Source organism: Salarias fasciatus, chromosome 7 (genome assembly GCF_902148845.1).
Source record: "Salarias fasciatus chromosome 7, fSalaFa1.1, whole genome shotgun sequence".
In the NCBI taxonomy this organism is placed as follows: domain Eukaryota; kingdom Metazoa; phylum Chordata; class Actinopteri; order Blenniiformes; family Blenniidae; genus Salarias; species Salarias fasciatus.
This window is the reverse complement of record NC_043751.1, coordinates 15,255,617-15,272,859: the sequence shown is the minus strand read 5'-3', so window position 1 is coordinate 15,272,859 and position 17,243 is coordinate 15,255,617. Positions and strand designations below refer to the sequence as shown.

Here is a 17,243-nt window from a genome sequence, read left to right as displayed (position 1 = left end):
TGGCTCTGTTTTCTCCACACTTCCTCTGAATCAGCACACGGACTTCTGGCTACTCGCTGTGTTTACAGAAAACACCAGTGTGCTGCTAACACCTTATAAACTTTCATTAAAAATGTGTGAAGTGACTATGACCTTGTGGGTTTTCAGTTCTGCTATAGAGCAAATCTAAGGACCATATGGTGGAATATTTACATCTGCAACTCCACTTTCATATGCACGTACTGCATCTGCCTAAAACAGCACTGGCAAATGATGATAAATGAATTCTGATGAGTAGATCTCACTGACAGTCAATTACAAAAGGAGCTCTAATGATAAAATCTGAACTTTATTTATAGTTTGAGAATTTGTGCAAAGACAATCATCTCATCTCTGTCTTTTCCCCTCTATCCCTCTTGCTTTTTTTTTTCTTCCCAGGTCTCAAAGTTACTCAGTGGAAGACATGAGAATGCTTCACCTGTCTGTGTTTCCTCACGTATGCCATTGTGTAGTATGGCTTTTTATTCCTATGTGATGATAAAAAGTGTTCATGTAGGAATAGAAGCCATTTTACATGTGGTGAGAAAGCAACATGCCCCGAGCGAGACGAGAGCCAGAGGTCCCCACACCCCGCTCCACTGACCAGCAGATGACTGGATAAAGGAAATCGTCTTCTGCTGACTGTTTTTGGTGTGATTAAGATAGGTTTTTGATGATCTTTCAGATGATGACTGAACTCAATGAAGCACTGATCTGAAGACAAAAAAAAAAAGAGTTGGAATTCGTTGTGTATGCACCTGTTTCTGCCTCCAGGCAGAAGCAGCTTCCACTGCTCGCAGTGTTTGATGCATGCGGTGACACCTGCAGTCCGCGGGGATGGAAGCAAAATCATTTGCAATGAACAAAGAATGGAAAGAGCAAGGAGAGACCAATACAGATCTTTATTAACCAATGATAAAAGAGGCACTTAGTGAACCACTTTACATCTTGCAAGAGGCACCACATTTCCCTTTTTCTCCTCAATCCGTTTCATTCTGCACATTATTAAAATAAAACTTTGACACGAAGCATTACATCAAACAATAATCTACCTACAATATTATACAATATAAGATACATACAGTATAAACAAGATAAAGCACCTTTGTTGTCTTTGTAAATACTATTCATAATTAAAACATTTGGAGTTACAGACACAGATGATTGAGTTTGTACTTTGTGTGTGGTAGTATCAGTGCATGGGAAGAACTCCAAATACAGGTCTTGGGACTGTGATGTCCTTGTATGCACCTGAGTTTATACAATGGAAGCTTTCCTAATTTTGTGTTCTGTCAGCCTACATATGAATTGCTTGGATGGTTTACACAGTATCTTGAATAAACTACAAAGAATCAGTAAAAAAAAAAAAAAAAAAAAAAAATCAACAGTTGGATGTATGTAGTGTAATTGCTACAGATCTCATGTTCCCTTCTGAGGACATTAGCATTCACATTACAGTTAAACACAATGTAGCACCAGGTAATGTCTATATAAAAAGCTAATATGATGAATGTCAATGCAGTACAGTAAAGTTAAAAAAAAGATACAAAACGAGTATGTTGGAAGCATGTATGAAAGGTGCACAGACAACAGTCCAAGTCAGTTTTGACGTCATTTGGTCCTTTTTGCAGGAAGACTTACAATGAGAGGGAAAAAAAAAAAATCATATCAATGCAAAACAAACATGCATTTCTTAGAAGAAAATATCTTACTGTATTTTCAAGTATTCTTTTTTTTTTAATCTCCTTTAGGTAAATGAAATATAATCTCAAGAAAATTCAATGATTCATCCCACTAGCATATTCATTTTTTGACCCAGAATTCATATCCGCCGTTCATTCTCACATTTGTGTAATAAAAACACATGTACAAAGAAGACATAAAGTGACTATGTAAGTATTTAAAGATAACATTTCACAGAAAGAAGAGCTGTGCAATCTCATTCACCATAATGAATTGTCTTTAAACATTTATAACTGTGGAAATCTACAGTCTCTTTATTCACAGACCCCTCAAAACCCCCCCACCCCCCTTCAGTTAATAGATTCTGATGTGTCCTTTCTTAAAGGAATCTTAAAGCTAGTGAGTTTTTGGCCAAACAGCTGGCTTAGGAGGTTGTTCTGGGACTCTGCCGTCCGGTACGAATGACTCTCCATCGACCTCACCCCCATCTTTGGCCTGGATTTATTCAAAGAGTTGTTCATGGGAACTGAAGACACTTTAGATATAGGAGGATGAAAAGATCTTCCCAGAGGTCCCTTTTTGGTTTTATATTCCCCATTCTGCGGGGCAACAATCTCAGCCTTCTTATGTGTGCAGTTATCAAGCAAACTCCTTTTCGACTGCAGACTCAAGTTCGAGGTCTTGCACTTGGAAACTATTTTGTTGCTAACAACATCGTCCCGTACCGAAGACAGCACAGGATACTCATTAGGTCCGTCTGACTTTCTCTGCAGGGAGGAATTTGCACACTTGTAAGGGCGAAATTTCTTTTTGGCTCGAGAGTCAACACCAAAGTTTTCCTGTGTGACTGGAGAGGAAACCCTTTGCAGGCTGTGAGGGGATTTCATGTCCTTCCTCTTTTTCTGTGGCCTCACACATTCTTTGTCCTCATTAGGAGCTGAAGTGTTGAGGAGAAGCTTGGAGTGCATGACTGGGGTTGATTCTGTAGCCTTTGTGCCGCCAGCTGTAGAGCTGTTTTTAGTGTTGTCGCTCGTTCTGGCTGGGGCAACTTTGTCTTTCATCTGACTGCTACCTTCCTGCTCAGCACCATGAGATAATAGCTGCTGTTTGCTGTCAGTACTTGATGCCGTGGATGTGTGATGCCACCGCTCATCATCTCTCTGTTGGTCCATCACATCAACAGCTAATTCTTGCTTTTCAGCCTCAGGTGTATCTAAAATGACCTGGTTTTCTCTTAAGCCGACAAAAGAGTTCTCGCTGGGTGGAAGCAAATCTGTTTTTCCTTCAGTCTCTGATGTGTCACCTTGAGCAGAGCCTTTCTTAGCTTTAACAATCTCCTCCCCCGCACTACTACTCTCTTTAGATGCTGGCCATGACGTTGTCTCTCCTCTAATGCAGATTGACTCATTCTCTTCTTTCACGTCACATGGTTCGGTAATTGATTTTCCATTACCCTCTTTATCATGATTAGGTGAAAGACTTGGGTCAATTTCTTCTTTCTTTGCTGTGGCTGACTCTGACGAACTCATGTGAATACATTTCTCCAGCTCCACCAGCAGTTCGGAGTAGTCCTCGGCGATGTCCTCAGTCTTGACACTTGTACAGTTGGTGTCAGCGTGGTACTCGTTTGCGACGGTCTGTGTGGAGTCGTCCGCTGTGGACACCGGGGGTTTTGACTGCGCGTCTGAGTTTGGATTCAGGTGGAGCGAGCCAACACTGGCAATGCCACTGTCTGAACTGTTTTCTTGCAGGGTGTCAGAGAGAATTCTCCTCTTCTTGACTGAAGGTGAATCACATTCATCTTCCTTGGATGCAGATATTTTGGCAGGTCTGAGAACGCCTCGGAACTTGAAGACTTTGTTTCCCCCGGAGAGGTGCTTTTCCATGTGGCGATCAAACTGTTCTTTCTTGGAGAAGGTGTAGTTACAGGCGCTGCAGATGAAGGATTTCTTTATCACGTGCATGACATCGGCACAAAGCTCGCAGGTGTAGAGGGTGGTGTGTTTTGAATCCAGCTCTTGCACCTCCTGGTGAACTCTCTTTAGGTGATCCTTGAGCTCATGGGCTTCCTGATAAGAGACGGGACATTTGTGGCACAGGAAAATACGCTCCAAATTGTGAACAACTAAATGTCTCTGGAGCTTGAACGGTTTGGGGAACTGCTTCCCGCAGTGGTGGCAGTCTCTTGAAGGGTCTTTGCAGTTAGGATGCATCTCCACACTTTTAGGAGCGTCTGCTTTGTGGAGGACCTCCAGTGGTGTTAATGCGCCCTGCTTCCCTCCTGAGCCACTGCTTTTTGATTTGTTCAGTTTTGGCTCTGCACCCTCCAGGGTGTTCCTCTCTGCCGCCGTACCGTTCGTACTTTTCTGGTAAACTTTAGCAGCTTTGCTGGACTCTCTGTTGGCTCTGCTGGTGCGGTGCTGCATGATTGAGGAGATGAAGTTCTTCACGGCTGTCTCCTGCATGAAGCAGCCCGAAATTCCCAACATGGAGCCCTGCGTCTGACCCCTCCTTGCAAACTGAGTGGCGTGCTCACGCAGGTGTTCATTATACATCCACACGTCTGATATCTCCTTCAAGCACATTCCACAAGTCCAGATACCTGTCTTGTTCTTGGCGTGCTTTTCTCTCAGATGATCTCTCAGCTGCTCCCTGGAGCTGAATTTGCGCTGCACACACATGTAGCAGGTCGGAGGTGGAGAGGGGTTGTGCGAGAGTTTGTGAAAGTTCAGTTCGCCGAGGGTGAGGAACCAAGTGAAACACACTTTGCACTTGTACTGCTTGTCCTTGACCTTCATTCCACCATCTTGTCGCTTCCTGCCTCGTCGCTCTGTTACTTTCTTTGACTTTTCATCCTCCGTGTTTTCTATGTCAGCGGCTGCAGTAGGAGGAACGACTGAGATGTCTTTATTAGAGTCAAAGAACTGAATCTCAGGCAGCTGAAATGTGGTGTTGATATTTTGAATATCAATGTTGTGGAAAGGTTGCCCACCCTCTGGGGCGCATGGCTCTGCACTGTAGGGAGCAGCGGGCAGAGGCAGAGCACAGGGTTTGCTTGGCAGTTCTGGTTTACAAGTGCTGAGGTCAGAAGTGACTTCGCAACCAGCGTCCAGGCTGCTGAATTCACCGGGGCCACTCCATTCGATGGGTGATGTGTCAATGGTACTTTTGAGAGGTTTCAAGATGTTGCCAGACTCTTTCATTTTCTCCTCCTCTTTACTCTGATCGCCGTCCACCTTCAGCGTGCTGTTGTGGCACATATTCAACATGATTGCATCATCAATAGATATTGTCTCATAACCACTGTGGTTGGTTTGACTGTCGGTGAACTTCTGCTCGGATTGGCTGTCCGTGTACTGAGCCTTATTTTGGATCAAAGCTTGATTGGGAGGGCAGTCCGGATTTATGTTTGTGTCGGGTGAGAGCTTCTGTCTTTTGTTCTTTTTGCTGTATACCCTGGGGCACTTTTTCCTTTTTGCCTCCTCATCTCTGGGGAACAGTTGTGAGAATATGGTGTCATCTTCGAGTAAGGCCTTCAGATCAGCACTAATGCTGGGAGGACTGAGCGGGGGGGAATTCAAACAAGAGAGAGGGTGTGCTTTGTCGGAGGAACCACTGTTATTCTCACTTCTCATCTCCACCGCCACTTTGCCGAGAATCTCCTGGGCAAGATTCGCTTCTGATCCTTCCTGTTCACGCGCCTCCTCCACAGTGCTCAATGTCTTTCCGGACTCATCACTTTCTCCAACAATCTCTTTGTCTATAGATGCAGCACTTTCCACATTATTATCTGAACACACTTCCAGGCTGGCCGTCTTTGTAGTGCTTGTACATTTCATATCATCTGTATCAGTTATTTGATTTACATCCACAGACTCATCGGGCGCCTTTGCCTCTTTTGGTGGAGATTGTGATGCGTTTTCACTTCCAGAGTCTGAAGTAACGTGGTGAGAGAGCGACTCTTTTGCAGGAACAGTTCTGTCACTGATTTTTACTTGGTCCTCCGGAGATTTGCTCTGCTCTTTTAGTGCGCTGCTTTTGAACTCAGGAGTTATAGCTTGAAGTATGTCTGTTTTTAATATATTCAGAAGCTCATCAGAGAAAGGGTCAGGCTTTGTGTTTACCTCGCTGTTCTTGTTCTTTTTGGCTTTGTTGTTCTTCCTTGGTTTTGCTGGCAGCAGTGGGTTTTGATGGCTTATTTTATCTGCTGCCACTGTACTTGTCTCAGTTGCCATTTCCTCCAGGACTGACTCAGTCTCCGCAGCTTTAGATATGAGAGTGCTACTTATCTCAGGAAGCCCATCTATTTTTGCTGGGGAGCAGGTCTGTGAATCATCTTTATGTTTTTTCTCTGTAGTTTGTGATGCTTCATAAATAAGCGCAGCTCCCTGATGGCTTGGTTTTGTGCTCTGTGGGCCAATGTATTTTTCAGTCCTGACCAAATGCTTCATGGCCTTATGTCTCTTTAAGCCTGGCACAGTCCTGAAACACATGAAGCAGATTTCACAGAGCACTTTACCCTGTTGAGCGCTGCTCTGAGTTTTCTTTTGTGCTGTCTCCTTTTGAGTCGGCTGCGTTGTTGAATGCTGGCCAGTCTCTGTTGTGGGTTGACTCTCGGATGGGTCTGGTGGAAGAGGCATCTGATCATTTTCACAGATGATGAGTGGCTTAGGAGTGGGCGGACCATCTGAGAAGTCTTTTTTAAGAAGGGTACTTTTTTCAACAGGAGTATCACAAGAATCTAAATCCTCCGATTTAGCTTTGTCCTCAAAGTCAGTATGCATATGCAAATGCTCAACAGGATCAACAGGATCATGGAAAACCTCCAAGTTAGCTTTAACTCCACCAGCTGAAGAGTCTGAAGTTTTGATTTCATATGGGAGACCCAAAGAAAAACATGTGAATTTCATACTCTGCTGGAGCGCCAGTGGCTCATCTGATGAATGTAGTTTAGCTGCATGGTCGGAGTTCAGGGATACTGCCGTATCTGTTTTAGTTTTGTTGAAAATCAGTGCAGGATTAAGGCTCAGGTCACACGATTCACAGTCTTCTTCGGGTCTCTGCTTCTTGTCTAGATGCTCTTCTGGTTTGTTGGCTGGTGATATCGGGATATAGTCGTACTGGTTCAGCTGTGGAGGCTCATCTGAGAGGCTGGTGTAGTCGAGAGGGCTGAGCTTGAAATCATACATTAGATCTCTTTTTTCAAGAGACACTTCAGCTGGTTCTGCTGTGCTGCTCAGGGGAAGTGGAGAAGAGATGAGAGTTTCAGAGGTGGGGATTTTACACCCCGTGATTCCCAAGTCCAGGTGAGGTGGGCTTATCAGAGAATACTCCATCTGATTTGTTGTGTTTGATTCCGAGCTGTTTGAAGCCTCTTCGACATTTTGACTTCCATTTTTGTTCAGAGGGGATTTTGAATTTTGAATGAAGTCTTCATCAGTGGAGTTATTAAGGCATTTATTTTGTGATGTCGATGAATTGTCTTCAATGTTGAGGCTCTGAGTTGTATTCTGAGAAGAGGTTGATAAAAGAGGACTGGACGGAGAAATCTCTAAGAACGCACATTGGCTTTCTTCCAGCTCTTCTCTACATGGTGAGTTTTGTTGACTTGCCATGAAATTAACTGGAAGATGTTCTTTGATGTCTTGAACATTTAAAATCTCTTCTTCTTTCTGAATAGGCTTGAATGTCAGATCTGCTTCAGTTTTTAATGAGTTGTTGAATTGTGTAATTTTGCAGGGATCGCCGTTAATGATGCTATCAGACTGCGAGAGCATAAACAGATTACTTTGTCCCTCTATGGGCTCAGCGTCATGGAACGGGGAACAGTGGCCGGTACTCTCTGAATCAGCTTCCACCAGTAAGGGACTGCATGGTTTGTCAGTGGTGACGATCTCCACTGACATTTCAGCTTCGCTGTAACTCTTTGGAGAGATATTTGCAGGAGAAAGGCCAATTAACGGATCACTTTTTGATGTTTCTTCAGCTGTTCCGTCGCTTACACCATATGAGCTTTCAACTTTCAGCCCATCAGCATGTAATGCACAGATTTCCTCAGGATTATCATGGCTCTCTGCAATTTGTAGTGCTGATTTGATCTCTCCTTCATTCTCCTTGACAAAGTTGGTCTCAACTGTTGGTGATAAACGGTTTGTGGTCATTGGCTCTGCTTCCTCACTGCCACCTGTGGTTGAATATTCTTCGTCGCCACCGTTGTTTTTATGCAGCACATTCTCGTTGTCCTCCATATTAGTGTTCCCGCAGGATTCCTCAACCACGTGTGGGTCATGTGTCACCACGTTTGAGCTGGGAGTGAAATTACTATTCTCAGTGATATTCTCCTCTGATGTGGCTTCAGTCTCTGCCTTGTAATCCTTGTTTTCTGTGGGTTCACTTGGCTGCGATGAAATTGGCCGGTTGCCATTGACTATGGGGTCAGTCTTGTTGGAGAGAGATGACTGTGACTCATTCAGAATGAATTCAATTTCATCCTTCCGCTCGCTGATATTTGGAGGTGATAATATATTCTCCTTTCCTGTAATTGCTTCCTTTTCACTCTGATCTTTTCTCTCAGTTACCTGACATTCAATTTCTTGATGTTGTTGACTGGAGAGAAAGTTAACATTCGGCTTCTTGTGTACTGATATAATGGGTTCTTTTTTGAATATAGAGTCTGAAATCACCTCCAGGCTTTTCATGAGATTTTCGGTGTATCTCTTCTGTTCTAAAATCTCTTCCTTTGTTTTCACAGGAGACTCGTCCTCAGTGCTTCTCTCCCTTGATGTTTTCTCATGCTGGAGTTCAGGGTGTTCAGTATGCGAAGCTGGTGAGACCAATTCCGGTGCATGGTCATCTTTTTCAGAAAAAGTTTCAAGTGCTTTTGGTTCGCTATGAATTGGAGAGTGGGGACTGTGATGTTCGCCCATCAGTGCAAACTGAAATGTGGTGGACCATGGGAGCCCCGGTTCGGTGAAAGGCTCTGCAGGGATATTTGAGACTGGTACATCTATTGTTTGTGCCGGGCACTTGATACTCAAACCACTGCTGTCGCTCTCCGATTCATCGTCCAGACGTAAAGGTGAAAATTTGCTCATCTGCAGCTGCTTGGGGACATCCTGAGGGAGCAACGGTGGGCTTTCCAACTTTGTCGTCTGCAGCTGGTTTTCAAGCTCATTCACTATTCTCTTTATCTCTAGCTCATCCTCTGATGCGCAGCTGTTGAGATTTGCACTGTAGTCAATTATTTTTTCTGGCAGAGACAAAGGAACGTGATTGTAATCTGGTTTCTTTTCATTTGATTTCTCAGAATGGCCTTTGTACTGAGATATCTCATCTGGTAGCACTGGGCTAACTATGAGATTCCAGTCTCTTTGTTCCAAGAAGGGAGAGAAAGAAGACACAAACTCTTCCTTTTTATCGGATGTGTTCTCTATTGAATGGAAACCTTCTTTCTGTATTGGCATCTCCGAGTAAAGGCCACTATCAAATCCTGTGAGGTCCCCAAACATTGATGAGGTGTCAAATGAGAGCGGGGATTTCATGAGCCCCTGCTCCTGATCCAGAGGGTAGGGCATGAGGTTGAGCGTGTCTTTCTGTATTAACGGCCTGTGGCTTTCAGTCGGAGATAGGCACACCTCATCCATCAAAGAGGTGCAAAGAGATGCAGGCTTGTGCGTGTCTAGGTCATTGACTAAAGTAATAGCCTCTTTCACCATGCAGACACTTTCACTCTGTTTTTCAAATGTGCTGCTGTCCGATAGCTCCGGCTGTGTAGCTTGGGGCGGCTCTCTTCTTTTGCCCTTTGTGTTTCTGTCAATATTGAAATCAGGTGCTTTGGCAATGGTGGGAGAGTGTGAATTAAACTGTAGTCTCTTGTTATCTGCGGCGTTGCACTGTGTTAGCTCTTCTTTAGGGCACAGATTGTCTGTCCTCTGCAGAGCGCTTCTGTCTGCAGTAACTGTTGTGCCGGTCTCTTTTCTGTGAGACGGAACTTTCTCTCTTGATTTCGTGTGAGAGCTTCGGGTTTTGTCAGAGTGTTTGTTCGTGTCTTTTCCTTTTTGCGAAGATGATAGTGGATCAGCAACTTCTGGATTTGAATAGTACCTCTTTGGATCCTCTGTGCTGTCTTTGTTATCAGAATTAATGGTTTTGTCAGTGCTGCACTTCTTGACAGACTTCGTGAACATCAATGCTAGTGTGCTGGACTCTTTAAATAACTTATGTGGGGAGGACTTTTCGAGGGTTTTCTGCTCGGGAGACTCTTTCTTTTTGTCTGTGTATTTCTCACTGTCTGAATCAGTGCGGTCAGTGCTTTTGGGGCTGTTGTTACTATCACTTGAAACACTGACAGATGTGCTGAGTTCACTGCTTGTGGACGACCTGCTGCCTCTCCGCCTGAGTCTCTGGTAAGAGCCATGTTTCTCTGGAGAAAGAGAGACTTCTTCACTTTTTTTCACCTCAAAACACTCCTTCGACTCATGCCTCCACGCTGCCTGGTCTCTCTCACTTCTTGCCCGCCACTTGCACTCTTTGGTGTACGTGTATTTACATCGGCTACTTTGATTAAGCCGGCCTTGACTTGCTATTTTTACCGGCTCACATTCATCCTCTGAGTCTGAGACGTAGTCGTATTCCCCGAACGCAGGGTTCTGCACAGTTGGAGTCAGTCTTTCCATCACCAAGGAAAACTGGAGGTTTTTGGTCCCTTTAACATGGAGCTTATGGAGTTTATTTTTCTGTTGAACTATTTTGTGAATGAGTTCTTTGCTCCAGGTGCCCCCTCCAGTGCTTTTCCTCTTGCTTTCTTTCACGGCAGTTCTTGAGGTTGGAGATGTGGAGGCCTGTGAGAGTGCTGACCCTCGAAGTACAGAGTTGTCTTGAAAGCTTTTCACACCGCATCGCTCAGAGAACTTGCTGGATAGAAGAAACCTTTGTGTGCTTGTGTTTTGTTCCTCACTCTTGCACTGTATTCTTGCCTCTTTCCCTTTGCTGTCTTGTTCCCACATCTTCTCCCTTGAGGCAATTGTTGAATTTTTATGTGAGACTTCTTTTTTTATGTTAATTTTCTCATCTTGTTCTGCAGTCACAGACATTTTCTCAGGGCTCTCAACATCAGAGTCATAAAAATACTTTCCCTGCGTGAAAGACCTGTCATCAACTGCTTGTTTATTTTTGCTTTCAAAGACCAGGGATTCTTTCGTTTTCACACTTTGTTTGTTTGATGACGTTTTGACAGTGGTGAGTTCATCATCAGCAAATGCGTCAATGAAGCTGCTGTCTATCTCTGCATTGTCTGATTGATAGCCCAGTCCATTCAAAGCTTCTGTGATTAAGCTGTCTAGTTTGGCATCCTCCATCTCCAGCTCAGGGAGAGGGACAGGGAGGTTTCCTGGGCCTGAGAACAAGTTGAGTTTCATTGGATCGTCCTTCGTGTCTCCTTTGGTTTCACTCTCAGCAATCAGTTCTCCATTCTTATTGAGGCCCAGCAGAGACAGGTGGAGGTCCGATGGACACCTTGGCATTGAAACATTGGACACAGATGAAACTACTTTTGCAGGTTCTGCATGGAACTTTCCACTGTCCTCCGCCTTGGACATGTCTTTGAGATCATTTTGCGCAAAAGTGTGCTGTGCACAATATTGCTTGTGGCCTAAAAACGAAGCCAGGTTGTTGAAATTCTGATCACACTGCTTGCATGTCAGAAGCACGTCTAACTGGTCAAGGTTTGCTGTTGCTAATGAGCTGGCCAACAGCTGATGAGCTGAGTAAGGTGGTGGAGGCTGGTGATGCTCCACTCCAAAGCTATCCATGTAGCCTTTATTGCCATCCATAGCTGTCTTTGGATGTGTACTGCTATGCAGGTAGCTCATCATATCGTCTTTGGCTCTCTCGGGTGCATAGGGATGAGTTCTTTGTGCATCGGAGTGAAACTGGTGAGGATGAGTGGCCAGCTGATCAGTGGGTAACTGACTTTTTCCTTGTGGCTGGTGATAAAACGGGTGAGGTTGAACCGACTTTGATATCTGACTGTCGTCTGAACTGATGTTAACGGGGCTGGTGGATGCAGGGGAGAGGGAAGAGCAGCTGCTTGATGCGGGGTTGTGAACTGGGGAGGGCAACGGGGACTCATAGGGTGACACCATCATGAGTCCCATAGCTGGCACCTGCAATGGTGGATAGTTATAGTTTCTCGTGGATGTTGCTGAAACAGACTGGTTGAGTCCAAAATACACTGCCTTATTTTTGGACTCACAGACTTGGGGGTGGCTCGTCTCCACTTTGAAAGTAGACACTGTATTACCATTGTGTTTCGCAGTCTCCTGTCTTTGGTTTGGATTCCTGCCGTTCTGAAACGAGTTGGGGTTTTTTAGTGAGCTATGTTTATGTGATTTGTTATCATCCTGCCAGTCAGAGGGGGCTACTAAGAAAGCCAGTTTTTGATTGCTTATTTGCCTTGACGGCTCAATTTTGCTTTGGTTTGTCAAGGCAGGGTTTGGACGTATCTGCTGCCAGGCCATTCTGCTATTTTTAGGTAAATTTGGCCCCTGCTCAAGCGCTGTCTGGTTCTGAAACTGAAATTTATCATTCAGATCAGTATACTGAACTGTGTTTGGATCCACTGTTGAATATGTCTTATTAGGCCCCTCCCATGAGTGGGGTAACCTATGTAAAATCTTAGTGTTGGTATTTTTCTCAAAAGGCATTGAGAGTGTGCGGACGGTGCTGACTGGAGAGTTGTTGAATGTTTTGTTGGAAAAGTGCATTGGAGAACCTGGGCCTTGTGAAATATTTCTTGCATGCACACTTCCCTGAATGAGTGTCCTTTGGTTGGCAGCTGAGTCTTTGGGGTGACAGCTCCTCTTACTCCCCAAGGTGACGGCTGCGTCTCTGCTGTCTGTCGGTCCAACGGCGTCTGCATTCTCAGCCAGGGCGGTCTTCCCCTGTTCTGACTGCTGTGAGCTGGAGCCGGAGCTGTCACTGCTGGCTGAGTCGTCACTCAGATTCCTCGGACACTGAATGGGCGGCGCCATGCCTTGAATAAACTGTGACTGTGGAGGGTGAGGATAAGAGCTCTGGTTCTCCGGCTGCTGTTCATTACCGAACTGAGTGCCGTTCTGAGTGATGCTTTGCCCTTCTCCGTGAATAAATGAAGAGTTATGGCTCACGTGAACAGAACTTAGAGAAGGGTTTGTGAAGTCTTGCGATTGTGGATTCTGTTCACACGAAAAAGAGTCAGAGGCCGATTCTTCCATTAAATAATATCCATACTGATACGGACCAGGAACGAAAGCACCGGCTTTATTGGCTTCTGAGAGAGCGGTTGATTTCTGTGATGAAACACCATAGTTAGCACCATTAAAAGTCCTTTCAGGAGATTGCCATGCATTAGAGCCGCTCAGTTGATAGTCAGCCAGAATCAGCTGGCTGCCAGGCTGTGCGCTGTTGCTCTCCATTGATGCTGGCTGCTGCTGCTGTGACAGGGGTGGATGTGGGTGGGAGGTTGTTCCACTTGAGGAACCCAGTGCCTGTGAGGTAAAGCTTGGGGAGGTGAGGTTTGAGGAAGCCTCCTGGAAGCAGCGGCTGTAGTTAAACTCTTCTTGTTGTAGTTCGGCCTCCCTCTCCGGTAAACTGGGAACGTGGAATCTGTAGCTGCCCGAAACTGGGCCACGACTGGTTTCCAACTTCTTGGGTGGCAAAACCTTCTGCTGCGGATAGGCAATACCGACAGTGCGTGGATTTGCAATGCTTAGTCTGTACAGCTGCTGCGGGTTGCCACGCTCCGTCTTTCCTGACCGCTTCCCCTTCTCTCGACTGCGGCCTTTTCCACTCGGGGATTGGGGACTTCCTTTTCCACTCGACCAAGTCCTATCAGTGGCAAATTTGGATCTGTTCTGCAGGGATCTGAAGTCAATTTTGCCTGCCTGCTGTGGCCGTATGACAGCCTCACGCTGCTGTGGACAGTCCCGCTCCTTCTCTACTTTTTCAGCTTTGGTCCCTTTGCTGTTGGTTCTGGTCTCAGTGCTGGTGCTTGAAAAGTGCTCCGAAGACTCCTTTTTTGTTTTGTCACTCTGCCTTTCCAGCGACGTCCCCTCATCCTGCAGTTTGGATTCAGCATCCACCTCTTTCAGTGCATGCATTCGCTGAGTCTCTCCTGCCATGGTGCACGACGAGTGCTGCGAAGACCCGGTCCTCAGAAGTGCTATCTGGGAGACAGGGACATCATCGTCTGGGCTGTAGGAATCAGTAAACATCCAGTGGCAGGAACTGCAGGAACAGGGCAGCTCGCTGCAAACTCATCTCTTCACCCTCATTGTGAACCACAGACTTGGCAGCAGAGACAGGAGCACCTGGAAAAAAAAAAAAAACAGGATAGAGAGGGTTAGATGGAAAGTTTAACAGCCTCATTTTTTTTAAATGGTCAAATAAAAGTTTAGCATTTCAAAGTACAAGCATTTTTATTGAAGGATCTCTAGGTAAAAAGGTGATTAATCTTTAGAAAAGTTTTAATGCATTTTTTTGCATTTTGATATAAATCAAAATGTAATAACTTTGATTTATGTTTCAAACAATCTAGCCTTCTAAAAGAACTTCAAAAATATACATTCAGAAGAAAGGATAACCCTCTTCACAACGCCTGAAAGACAATTACAATCATCCCTGTTTCTGCCAGCAGAGGGCACTGTTGCAGCATGAGCCAGCAGTGCTGTCAATGCACAGAGACACAGCATGATCAATAGGGACTGAAGAAGCTGCCAAACTCATTCGAGAGCTATATATACAGCCACCCACTTATAACAGATGATTGAAAGACATTTCAAACAAATAAGTGCAGGCGTATCTGTGTGTTTGACTGCTGCTTGACAACAGTGGGTAGATGGTATATCACTGTGAAAATCCTCAATGAAAACTCAGAAACCAGTTGAAGTGATGAGGCTCACTACGGCACTTAGGATGAGAAAAATATAGTACATGGATCCAAAAGGCAACTGCCAGTAAATGAATCACAGACTCCTTAAGAGCCGGGGACACAATGCAACAGTGTTCTATTGCTACAGACTGCTTCAGGTTTAGATCATGGAGGAATATCGAGGATTACTCAGCCAGACTTTGGACAGTGAGAACTGTGGGCACACTGACGTTTGTTGCCCTTCCGCTGGCATTTCAGACACGGCTGCTCAGGTCCTGGGTTTATTTTGGCTCCCAAACTCATTCCGCTTTCTTTGAGGTCAGGCCAGATGAAACCTGGAGGTTGCACTGAAATGTAATCCAAAGACCTATTAACCGATCTCCATTTCTTCCACTTTTCTCCAACCAAAACTAGAAATGACCAATTTGAGAGTAGAGAGTCAAATGGGTTATTCCTGAGTTCTCTTGAGCAAGTCACATTCCTTACTGTTGTACAGGTCTTCTTGTGGTTTCACTTGGAATGGTGTTAACCTGTGAGCAGTACATAAAACCTTATCCCAGTATTGCTGGGCATGTGAGCATTATTGTGGGGAGCCTTCCCCTCGGGCAACGACCAGGACGACCAAGACGTTTGTCAGACACACCTAGAGCAAGATGCATTTGGCCTTCTGCGCCATAAATTTCCACACCAGCTGGGAGGGCTTGTTAAATGCACAGAGATAAAGGAGATACTGTAAATATTCCTATCCTCATAAATCTGTCAGTAGACAGACCGTTTGAAAGGTATTTTCTGAATAGCACGTGATTGTGTTTATATCTCAAATGCCCCGTCATCAGTCCAGATGATATTTGCCTGTGACCTTTTGCAATTGACTAATTAGATTATAGATCTTTTACAGCATTTCAACACAGTTCACAGCAGCACTTATAATGAAATCTACAGTATACCGTACGCTGCTAGCTCTACAATCAGGCTGCATGAATCAAAACTATATATATTTTTCCCAGCAGCAACATCTGAGTTGCCTTTGTATAAAGCCTATCTGACCATCTGAGCGGCGAGGCCGCGATAAGATTGCTTGGCATAACATTAATACAGATTATGCCAAGCATGGTGACAGGTTGCACACAAATCAATTGTTCATTCAAAGCCACCTACAATAACCCTTTTCAAAAATCTGAATATTTCATGGAAGACCACTTCGTGTGCAGCCAAACAAAAGTGCAGCCAACAGACAATATGCTGAGTGTTTGATGGTGTAAATGATGGTTCATATCGAGACAGGTCCTTCAAATATGAAGACATCAGACAGAATGGTTGGCCTACAGCATGCCATGTTGAGGCAGAGTAGATGCAACCTTATAAATAATTAAACTTTAAACCTAACTTCTATCAAAAGCATTTCCACATATCATTCTTTGGTAAGTCTCCCAGAGGCATTTAACAGGTTGAAAGGGAGGCTTGAGACTGAGACTTGGCTGAGTTTAGGTCTGGTTGTGAAAAATCACATCCCCTTTACAGCTCCGAAGAATCTGAACGGCGGAGTGTCTGCAGATATCTCTGCTGCCGGTTGGGGAAACTGGAGTGAATAGCCCTTGCCAGCATCTGCACCAGGCAGCACTTGAGCCAGCTCTGCAGAGTCAACAGTCACAATCGTACATCATAGCCCCGATTGTATTTGCCTAGACTGGCTGTTGCGGTTTGGGGCTGAGAATGAATGCCTCCGGCAACAAAAAGAGCAGTATGAGGATCACAGGGACCTTACAGAAGTAGCACCGAAGCCTGAGCTGTCAGTTTACAAAGAATAAGGGGTTATTTATACCTTAACAAATGCCTTGTCCACTTCCCCTACAGCCTTTTGCAGCTCAGTAAATCTTCTGTTGGATTAGTCTTCTCTGAAGAAGTCCAACTTACTTTGTACACAGACATTAAACATATTAATTGGCCATTTTGATAGTGTTACTGGTATGGTTTAAAAGCATAGATTGCTTTTGGTTTTTGCATAAAGACACTGTGGCGGTGAATGGATTGCAAGCTGGGCACTAGTTCAGCTCATGTCTTGTGTCAGTGTGTCGGGGGCTCGTCAAGGTAAAGGAAAGGGTTGGCAAATGCCTTAAGTTGATAAGTAGGCCCCACAAGTGGGAACATGTGTGAGTGTGTCGCTGTCCACATGCGTGTGCCTTCCAGTTTGTGTGTTCTTTGTGGCTCCTGTCAAATGAACCAAGCTTCTCATGGCACTCCATATGGCTTCACCACAACACCACCCTGATGCAGGAGACTGCTGAGTGTTTAGGAACTGTTGCCTTTGTGGTATGGGTCCATGTGTGTTTGTGTGGAAGTCCACAACTAGAACAAAAGTGAAAAACCTTTTTTTTTTTAATTACTTTCAGAGGAGTCTGTATGGGCTTCTCGCAGGAATGAGAGAATGCGCAAAAAGGTGCCTGAATGAAAACTCAATTTCCTGACAGTATTTTTCCTGTCAGTTTGATGCAGGATGAATGTGGTGTTGGCTTGAGTGGCTATACAGTAGTAGCACTTTCAGTCAACTCATCACATTAGAGCTGCTCCTGCAATTCTATTTTCCAACAAGCTTCATATCTCTCATAGTACGTAAACTTGAAGGTCTCGAGCCCCA

The 17,243-nt window shown here is 44.8% G+C and overlaps 1 protein-coding gene across 1 annotated transcript; it reads right to left on the bottom strand.

Annotated features, from left to right (window-relative positions):
* Nucleotides 1-901: 901 nt before the first annotated feature.
* Nucleotides 902-14,025, bottom strand: znf469 (zinc finger protein 469). The gene has a single exon (XM_030096042.1). The coding sequence runs from the start codon at nt 13,950-13,952 to the stop codon at nt 2,052-2,054; it is 11,901 nt and encodes a 3,966-aa protein (XP_029951902.1). The 5' UTR covers nt 13,953-14,025; the 3' UTR covers nt 902-2,051.
* Nucleotides 14,026-17,243: the final 3,218 nt, after the last annotated feature.